Source organism: Cyphomyrmex costatus, unplaced genomic scaffold (genome assembly GCF_001594065.2).
Source record: "Cyphomyrmex costatus isolate MS0001 unplaced genomic scaffold, Ccosl1.0 scaffold8, whole genome shotgun sequence".
NCBI classification, from domain to species: domain Eukaryota; kingdom Metazoa; phylum Arthropoda; class Insecta; order Hymenoptera; family Formicidae; genus Cyphomyrmex; species Cyphomyrmex costatus.
The window spans coordinates 1,276,341-1,286,137 of NW_017280375.1; the positions used below are offsets into that span (position 1 = coordinate 1,276,341).

Genomic DNA, 9,797 nt, shown 5'->3' on the forward strand with positions numbered 1-9,797 from the left:
CATATAAATTATATATATATATATATATATATATATATATATATAAATACATAAATAATTTAAAAAATTAAAATTGTATTAATACGACAAAATGGAAAAAATATATAAAATTGTTATGCAAAAGCGAGCAGTAGGTAGAAAATAGGTACGTATGTTAAGGGATATACGATCGTGGAAGGCTGTGCTTGGTGTGAATAAACGACAATGAAACGGATCGGCATGCGTACACTCGCGGCCTTATTACCTGGTATGTTGCCTTCCTTAAATTTGTGCTTGATTAGCTTGAGGCTGCAAACAGTCGTGAATTGACAAATTAAGTCTTCGGTAGAGCGAGTTAACGGGGAGAAGATAAGTGTTTTCGCGACCAGCAATGCACCGTGTCGATCGCGTCGACCAGGTGACGCGCAAACAACACCACTTACAAATCATTTTTCCCATGCTTATCCCACGACTTCCACAATTCTGTATGCCATATTTTGCTGGCCATATTCCAGTGCTCCGGTCCGTTTAAAAAAATGGAGCTCCGAGCGTGCACCGGGAAAATCAACTCGACATCGCAGGTTAACGGGGAGAGAGTACGTATTTTTTCCCTTCGATTCGCCACAGTAAAGCCGTGGTACGCCGAAGCTAATAACGAGCGCGTCCCTCAAGTGCACGGAATATGGCGCGTTATGCCTGTTCTACAATGTTCTACAATAGCCTCCTTAGGATGGGTTCACACCTTGAGGCTTGACGAAAAGCGGAAAGCGGAAGAGCAGTAGCCAAGGGCCGATTGTGTTCCATCTTTCGGTAAAGTTTACCTGTTGTAAATCTGGCAATCCGCGCACGTGATTGGGCAATCTTGCTATACTTACCTCTAACAGGTAAACTTTATCAAAAGATGGAACAATCGGTCCCCAATCACAACCCGCGCTGGTAGTCGATTTTCTGTTAGGCCGGGTTCACACCTTTACGGAAAAGCGGAAAGCGGAAAAACAGTAGCCAATCGTCGGTCGCGTTCAGCGGACTCAACAGTTGAGTGAGCGCTCGCTATTATTGGTGTATTCTTTTAGATCATCCAATCGGAATGTTTAATCTAGAAGAATGCACCAATAATAGCGCATTGTAGATGACTTAAAGGCACGATCCCCGTTGGATATGTGTCTTGAGGGACGCATTTGGAATGACTTTCGGAACAACGGAAAAAGAATCTTGGTTCATTTTCATCCTTTCTTGTTGAACAGCGTTTGGAGAAGGTATTTAGTTGTGAATTTTCATAAATTATAATCCTTGAACATCTTACTTTGTGTTATTGGCAATCATTTAAATCGTACAAAATATTATTCGGTAAATCTTCTTGTCGTGAATTAATGTTGAAGTAATCGTCATATCTGATCTCTTTGGTAGTTAATCGATAGTAGTTACATGATGATTGAGTTTATGTGTTGGTTTTTGTTATATATACTAAGGTTATCATTCATTCCCTGATTTAGCAGGACATGTCCTGCTTTTAAATGATTTTAAAAGCGTCCTAATTTTTTTAAAACAAAATGTTTTGATTGTTATGAAGAATCAGCTCAGAAAAGTGATGTTTTAAAAAGTATTGTTTATATTTTTCCATTTTTTTGGACAAAAAAGCAAATACCCATTTTGTAGGTTGATTTATCATGTTGTTCATATGGTAACCTTAGTTACGATAGATTTATTTGATGCTACAATACATTAAGTTTAAATAATAGTAGTTATAATAAATAAAATGATTTTATATTTCTTGCCTATATAAGATATACATATATATACAGATTTATATGTTATTCAAATTTAAAATGCCTATTTCTTGAAGTTGTGAATCAGATGAATCTTTTTCATGAGATAATTGCTGAGATATAGTTATGTATGCATACAATCACATACTTTTGTTTTTATAACATAATTTTACAATTGCAGGTGAAAAATGGCTAAGACTTCTGAAAAGAAGGGGAAAAGTGCCATTAACGAGGTAGTGACTCGTGAATATACTGTGAATCTTCACAAGCGTCTTCATGGTGTTGGATTTAAGAAGCGTGCTCCACGAGCCATCAAGGAGATCAGGAAATTTGCAGAAAAGCAGATGGGAACGCCTGATGTTAGGATAGATACGCGTCTCAATAAGCAATTATGGTCAAAAGGCATCAGGTATTTTTTCAATAAAATTTTCAACAAAATCACTGAAGAGCTTCATGTTTATATGATTAAGATTTCCTTAATTATAATTTATTCAAATGTAACATGAATTACTTATAATATAATAATTTAAAAGTAAAATTAATAAGTATGAAAAATAAAGAGAAGATCATGTTAACATAGATTTAATCATCTTGAAATATGTTCTGATTCTTACCTGGATGTTTCTCGGGTATCTTGCCATCATTGTTTAATGTTTAATAAACAATAAGAATGATATCCAGGGAACACCCATGTGGAAATTCCAACATTCTTTTGAGTAATTATTCAGAAGATACTCTTTACCTTCAATTTCAATGAAATTACAATTATTTGATGTTTTGTTGTATGAAATAAAGGAATGTGGCAGTAAAATGTTATGTTCATGAAGTGAGATATTAATTATTAAAAAGTTTTATTTTTAATTGTTAAAGTTAATTATTGATGAGTTAGAAAATCTGTCATATTAGTGCACAAATTCTCTGCGTTAAGACATAAATTCTCTGCTAATTTTCTGCTTCAAAAGCAAATTATTTTCTATATAATTTTTGTTTTTACAGTAGAAAATTTGTATTTATTTGTATTAAAACAGAATTTGTGTAACCTTAATGTAACAGATTTCCTAATCTAACAATTGTTAACTTTGACAATTAATATTTTTGCAGCACATCTTGTAAACACAATTAGTTTTTTGATATCTCTATCTTGATACTTTTATATGCAGAATAATTAGAGAAATTATTGTGTAAAAAAATCATACTTTTATTTAAAAAAATGGCGACTTTAAAATTTCAAAAAATATGATCTTTTGAGACAAATTTTTTGTTTATTATAATGTACTTCCTTAAATTGAACAATTTTCCTCTAATATTTTCTTAAATCATAAAGAACAACGGACATATTTTAAATGAGCAAGTTATAGAAAACACCCAGTATATACAAAAATAATTATCCTAGGATATACTATATATTATTCTTTTTTTTTCCAGGAACGTTCCTTTCAGAGTTCGTGTAAGACTAAGCAGAAGGAGGAACGACGATGAGGACTCCGCGAACAAGCTGTATACTCTTGTCACATATATACCTGTTTCGTCGTTCAAGGGACTCCAAACTGAGAATGTAGATGCTAGCCAAGATTAATGTATTTCTATATAATAAATAATGACGAACCGAACTCGTAAGGTATTTCTTTTATCGTATGATCTTATGATATTTACATTGATCCATACTTATATATCCTGAATGATAATAAAATCTACAATTTTGTTTTTATTTTTGTCAACTTCTAAAGCATTTTTTATATTATGAAAAATATTTAACCATCAAAACCTGCTCGTTGATGATTTGTGATTTCTTGGTATTTATTTCTCTTTCAAAAGTTTTACCATTTTATCTGATTTCCTTTTTTTCATAGCATTTTAATTAATTTGAATAAAGAATTGAAAATTGTGATAATTCGCAGGAAAGAAAGGTGCAGTGATTAACACTTCAACATTAATCATTAGCAACATAAGTTAACTCACAAAAAAGGATTGAGATTATATATATTATATTTATCTCAGAATTATCAAAACCGCCTATTCAAGTATGTAAATAGTTATTGACAAGATATTGTTAAAATTAATCAGTGCTTTGCATAAATTTTTGTACTATGAGAAGGATAACTGATATTATTGATTTTTAAAATGCGTTGAAGAGATATAAATTACGAGAGTATTTCAATTTTTATCAAATGTCACTGTTTTAATTTACAAATCTCATATATAAAAAAAAGAATATAGCTACAGCGGTGGCAAATCATATCAGTGATGGCAAAAAATGAATTCGGTTTACATACCATCCATTTCATTATTCTTTTCCGAAGGAAAATTAGTATTAATTTCGCACTATATAATATCAGGCAACTACTCAGATCTAAAATGAATGGATGGACGTTGTCCAATTTTAGCACCTCATTAATTGGAAAATTTATTTAAATAGCGTATTATAAACAATCCGCATGCCAATGTCTCATACGGAACTTGGCAGTGAGATCAGTGAGGCGAATGGCCGCGTGCGCGGTGAACTTGGCGCGCACACGTACGCGGTACATCCGCAGTGTGCGGTATCGTGCGCTCGTGGTTTTGCGCGGCTGACTGAGTCTCTTGGTCTGGTCAGTAGTGTCAGTATGCGCCTGGTTGTGGATCGCGGCGTTGTGGCGCGAGGCGCACCGCGATGGAGCTGCGCGAGATGAACCGCGCGTACGGTACTGCGGAGGAGACCGCCGAACTCCTGCCGCAGCACGATAACGCACCCGAGTATGAGAGCTATTTCATCGAGTATGCGATGCAGAAGGAGATGATCAATCGTAATCGGTGCCCCGCGAGCCGACGATTGCTCAGCCAGGCCGCACATCTGGACTTCAATTTTCCCAATAGCAATCACTCCAAGGTTGGTCCTCCCTCAAATTGCGGTTCTCCACGTCTCTCCTCCATTCTAGAGCGTTTAATGTACTCATGGAGAAACTTCTTCATTCACCAAGGCGGTGCCCCGTGGGCACAAATTCGACGGCCGCGAGCATGAGAATCTCGACGTTAATATTCACAAATGATCATTAATAATCAGAAAGAAAGACATAGGATACTGAGGATTCGCATGTATTAAGATCAGATTGCATTAAAAAAGCGATACTTACACATATTTTTCTTCTTGCCTTTCTTTTCTTAACTTGAAAGTTGACAATCTAGAAAGAACATAAAAAAAATCTTAATCTGCACATCTGTGCATATCAATCATTTTTTATTTGAACAATCAAAGCATTATTTTGGATTTACACATCACGAGGCGCTGTGTATTACATAAGATTACATAAATGTTTTTTGTTGTTTTTTATCCGTTTTAATAATAAGTATATATGTATACATACTATGTGTTTTTTTGCAAAAATGTGATTTTACACGCGCGATATTTATTAATTTATAAATTAATAATTGTAATTAATTTATAAACATTTATTACTATTAATTTATTATTATCTTCATTAATATAATATTTAATTATATTACATTAATATCTGTTCATTTAATATTTATTTGATTTATTATTAATTCTTTGTTATTACATGATTTAGAAATTAGATATTTTATTCAACTTCTTTGAACTTTTTCTCTCTCAACGTCATTTATTAGACTTAGACATTTCTTAAATAAATCTTTTAGACTCTTCTCTTCTTACATTTAGGAAACAAAAAATTCTCTTCTTTGGCCTTTATGAATTTATGTTTTTTGAACAAGTACAATAAAAGTCGTAAATTAGGATAAAATTTCTTTACAAAGATCTCTTAAATTCGTTAATTTAAGATCATTCTGTCAGGATTCACCATGTGCCGGAATCACCATGATCCACACTTCGAGCGAGAATTGGCCGCCCTCCAGGAAGCGCGAGGAGGCGAAGGCCTTGGAGAACCTTAGGAAGAGGGTAGAACAGAGCAAGTTATACAAGACGGACCGAATTACCGATCCCGTCGTAGCCACCACGTCCTCGATAAACTATGAGTTGACTCAACAACAACTGGACAATCGACCGAAACTTCTGAAAAAGGTAGACGATAGAAATTCTCGCGATACGCGCTCAGAAAGATACTGCCTCGTTCGATTAAAGTAAAATGATCTCGATTCTAGATAAACTCATTTAATGATTTAAGTCCCTTTTCCTTTTTTTTTCTCTCGAATCACGTATTTACAATTGTAATTGCTAGATGATCCAATGAATTGAAAATGTAGATTCCAAATTGCGTCAACTCCGAAAGTAGGTCAAGATTACATTGAATATATTTTTTAAAAAGATAAGAAATTGTCATGTTGCATTACCATAAATGTTCAACTACCATTCTGTCATTTTTAGAATAATTGCGAAATGTAAAGTTAATAGTAATAACTGTGAGATCGTGTTTTCTTGCACATCCAGGCAACTAAAAATGACGTTATGTGCCGAATACGTCTTAAGTTCGCGGAGTAATTTCCATTGTGTCCTTGGCTTATCCGATATGCGACTGTTTTCGAAATGGAATACAAAATCAAAAGAGCGAAGGAGCACGCGCGCAAAGTACTTGGGTCGATACTTTAAAGTCAGGAGCGGCGCACTGTTGTTTCGGCTCCTATGCATGATCCTGCCGTACAGGATAATAATAACAATTACATCAAAAACTGCACCTACATTGGTCTATACTTACAATGTTTCGATTGACTATCGTTCTGACAAATTTTCGATTTGACCATTCATTGGTGTCCAGCGATCCTTGAATTCTTGGATCCTAGTATTATACTAAAATTTTATGTATTCTAGCAAATTTCTGGAAAACCTCTGAAATTTTAAAGCTGACCTAAAATTTGTCATTTTTTTTCATTCTAAAAAATTAGAGCGTAAAAACAAAAAGAAATAATAAAGAAAAAAGTTGTGTTCGGGTTCTTCCTTAAAGATGTTTTATAACAATAAGTTACCAATAGAAAATTTGGATTTAATGTCTAAAATAGAATATATAGTAGAAAAATCGTTTTTATTGGTGAAATTTTGTTTAATATTATTTATAAAACAATAAATAGTATTGTTTCAAATTTGTCAGCATTTTAATTTATTCATATCATATTCATATATAGAAATTAACTTTAATAAAGAAAGCATATAATATTGCGTGAATTGATAAAAATTAATTAAATAATGAAAATTCATAATGTGTGAAATTTTCCAGGATAAATCCTGGAAAACCAAAATTTTTATCTGGAATGGTCTGGAATTATCCTTTAATTAACTAGCCAGATTTTGCTGGACACCAAATAAGATTCTCACGAAATTATTTCACATGCAAATTGAAACTTACCTCGTATCGGGATCTGCGGAAATGTTCCGAATCTAAAGGCTGAATGTATATATTTATATATATATATAATATATCATAGTGACCTTTAAATTTTAAAAGAAAGTTAGAATCAAAAATGTAGACTAAGATCTAAGAATTTATTCAGAATGCAGTAATAGTTCAATATTTAGATATGGAAGAATCTATAGAAACTCGAAAGAAATTGTGAATTTCAATATTTGCGAGTCTGATGATTCCGGAATTTAAGAATTGCACGACTTACCCACGTAAGTCGAAAGTTCAAGGACGTACTCTCTAAAATCTTTGGAATGAAATCTAATTCTAAAGAGTGGCAAAATGTGACGGTTGAATCATCGTTAAAAAAGCTTAAGTGTTATTTTTTTAAATATGAGATTTCATTCTTTAGAATTAGATTTCCAAAAATTTTAAAAAGTAAGATTTAGAAAATTTCGAAATCTGCGAATTTAGGAATTCGCGAGAGTTTGAGAATTTACATCTCACAATTAAAAAATTTCAAGATTCGTGGCACCGTCCTTACAAAAATTTAATACTGGAAGGTAGTGATTAATTACTAATTATAAACACTGAACAACAATGCTTATAATCAATCACTATATTTCAATATATCACTCGTAAATTGATCAGTATTGAATTGGAGAAATCCATAAGGACGGTCGTATTCGAACATTTAAGAAAGTAAGCTCTTTATAAATCGAAACACGAGAACAAGGTTGCACGATATCGCGTGCAGCATATCGCGTAAATCGTAGATGAAATGATTGCCCTGCATGTATCACAAGGAATTTTCTTGCAGATACTCAGCAACCGACCGATGAGTATCACATACGATAGGAGTGACTTGGAAACCGATTGGCGCGACAGCGAATTCATCACCGAGTGCCTTTGCTGGCACAATGTTTATCGGCAACGGCATAACGCACCTCCGTTGACCATGTCACCGCAGGTAGTTACAAGAACGCGCGATAACGGGCACGGAAACGGTCGAAAGCCATGCCATAAACTTAAACGATACTTATACTTAACATTTATTTATACCGCGTTATTACTCAACGTTGCAGTTGTGCGAGTACGCTCAATCATGGGCGAATCATTTGGCGCACACGAACACGTTCTATTATAAAAATGATCGGAACGTAGGTCACAATCTTTATTGTCGTCCTGGTGGTGCGGTACCTGGCGATATCACGGGGCAGGAGGTTGCGTCTTACTGGTATTCCGCTGTGAAGCAATACGACTTTCTCAAAGAACCAGATATTCTTCACGCCAATGTAAACGCAGGTAAAAAAGAGATTATAGGATCTAGAGTTAAAGAAGTTATCAACTCGGTTAGAGATGAAAGAAGATAGGTGCTATAAATGTTTGCTCTTCATTATATAATATATTACATATATTATGTTATATAGTGTTATATTTGTAGATGCATGCTGAATTTGAATGCAACTAATTAATTTAATTTATGAAAAATGATTCATCAAAGGTACATCTTCCTAGGTCATTTTACTCAGCTGATATGGGCGAGAAGCTGTTACTTTGGGGTCGGAAAGGCATGCAGTAGAAGCGGCAAGGTGATCGTGGTGGCCAACTATGAGCCGGTGGGCAACGTGTCCGGTCAATTTCAGAACAATGTATTTCCGCCATTACCTGAGAATATGAATGTGATGCTTTCGCCACCCACTATTCGGATGCCGCGAGGGCAGTACGAATTACTGAAATCCACAGCGTCATCCTTGCCGCCATCGTTACCGCCTCCGTTGTCGGACACCGCGTCCACCGCTAGCGATACTACATCCGTCAGCTCCGGCCAATAATACCACGGCCGTGCAAAATGCCTTCTCTGTATTTGCGCGCGATGGGCCGGACGTTAAAGAGATCGAGAGAAAGACCGACCCTTCGTGTGCTGCGAATCAAAGACTTCGGACACGCGAAACACGATGACCGATATCTCTGTTGGGAAAAACGTTTTAGAAGCTTTTCATTTATTTATTAATACATATGTTTGAAAGACTTTTAAAGTTTTTTTAGAAGGTGATGTGGTTAAAAATGCCATCTCGATGATATGCTCAATTGTCATCATAAACTCAAGCAATTGACTATTGGAAAATATTGCAACATTATTTTTTGTCTTATTGTTGTAATTTTATCCCAATTCAATCGTAATTCAATCAGTAATTTTCCACGGAAATGTTGGTCATCAGGTTTTACTGCCAGGTTTCAGTTACGCTTGCAAAAGCAGTGATAATCAAAGTTATACCGAGCTTTGTCGTGATAGCTAATAATACAAATTAAGCAGTACAATCTGCGATATAATTATTGATAGAGGCGCAACTTTTTATTTATTTACGCATCCTATATAAAAAATAATACTGAGATATATATGTGTGTGTATGTGTGTGCATTAATGTCATACATATGTGCACACATATTATACATCCGCGCGCGTGCATACATACATACATAATAATGTGTATATGTATAATGCATTAGCATTATTAATATATGTATGTATAAAGGCAGAAAGGCAGAATTTTTTAAAAAAAGGAAGATAAGCAAAATTAATAAATTTAAGAAATATTTCAAGAGAGGACAATTATATAATTGAAATTGTATTAAAATAAAAATAACATGACCAATGACTATTGGAGTAGTACAAAGTTCCTTGCTTTCTCTTGATAAAATTTCAATGTCTTCCTTTGTGAGCAAATATGTAGTACAAAAGGAAAATATTTTTTAAAGAGTTACG

General features: G+C 34.1%; 3 protein-coding genes across 9 annotated transcripts in view; 2 read left to right on the plus strand and 1 right to left on the minus strand.

The window, feature by feature from the left end:
• Window positions 1-596, minus strand: part of tho2 (THO complex subunit 2-like protein) — a 13,005-nt gene extending 12,409 nt beyond the window's left edge. For all 7 annotated transcript variants that reach the window (XM_018549314.1, XM_018549309.1, XM_018549310.1 and 4 more), the window contains exons 1-2: window positions 423-596; window positions 245-288 (exon numbers count right to left, since the gene is read on the minus strand). In XM_018549314.1, the coding sequence (XP_018404816.1) occupies window positions 245-288; window positions 423-487 (109 nt within the window). In that variant the 5' untranslated portion in view covers window positions 488-596. The remainder of the gene's footprint in view (window positions 1-244; window positions 289-422) is intronic.
• A 570-nt stretch (window positions 597-1,166) lies between these two features.
• Window positions 1,167-3,355, plus strand: RpL31 (ribosomal protein L31). The gene is made up of 3 exons (XM_018549233.1): window positions 1,167-1,235; window positions 1,927-2,154; window positions 3,171-3,355. The coding sequence occupies exons 2-3, from the start codon at window positions 1,934-1,936 to the stop codon at window positions 3,319-3,321; spliced, it is 372 nt and encodes a 123-aa protein (XP_018404735.1). The 5' UTR covers window positions 1,167-1,235; window positions 1,927-1,933; the 3' UTR covers window positions 3,322-3,355.
• A 1,040-nt stretch (window positions 3,356-4,395) lies between these two features.
• On the plus strand, window positions 4,396-8,865 carry LOC108781244 (uncharacterized). Its single transcript, XM_018549162.1, has 5 exons — window positions 4,396-4,611; window positions 5,533-5,760; window positions 7,851-8,000; window positions 8,116-8,335; window positions 8,549-8,865. The coding sequence occupies exons 1-5, from the start codon at window positions 4,396-4,398 to the stop codon at window positions 8,863-8,865; spliced, it is 1,131 nt and encodes a 376-aa protein (XP_018404664.1).
• Window positions 8,866-9,797: the final 932 nt, after the last annotated feature.

What these genes read in the sequence shown, in the direction of transcription:
- LOC108781244 (XM_018549162.1), top strand. Translation starts at nt 4,396, where the DNA reads ATGGAGCTGCGCGAGATGAACCGCGCGTACGGTACTGCGGAGGAGACC. An exon ending in CCAATAGCAATCACTCCAAG is followed by an intron (nt 4,612 to 5,532) that starts GTTGGTCCTCCC and finishes TCATTCTGTCAG; the next exon opens with GATTCACCATGTGCCGGAAT. An exon ending in CGTTGACCATGTCACCGCAG is followed by an intron (nt 8,001 to 8,115) that starts GTAGTTACAAGA and finishes TCAACGTTGCAG; the next exon opens with TTGTGCGAGTACGCTCAATC.
- RpL31 (XM_018549233.1), top strand. Translation starts at nt 1,934, where the DNA reads ATGGCTAAGACTTCTGAAAAGAAGGGGAAAAGTGCCATTAACGAGGTA. An exon ending in TTATGGTCAAAAGGCATCAG is followed by an intron (nt 2,155 to 3,170) that starts GTATTTTTTCAA and finishes TTTTTTTTCCAG; the next exon opens with GAACGTTCCTTTCAGAGTTC.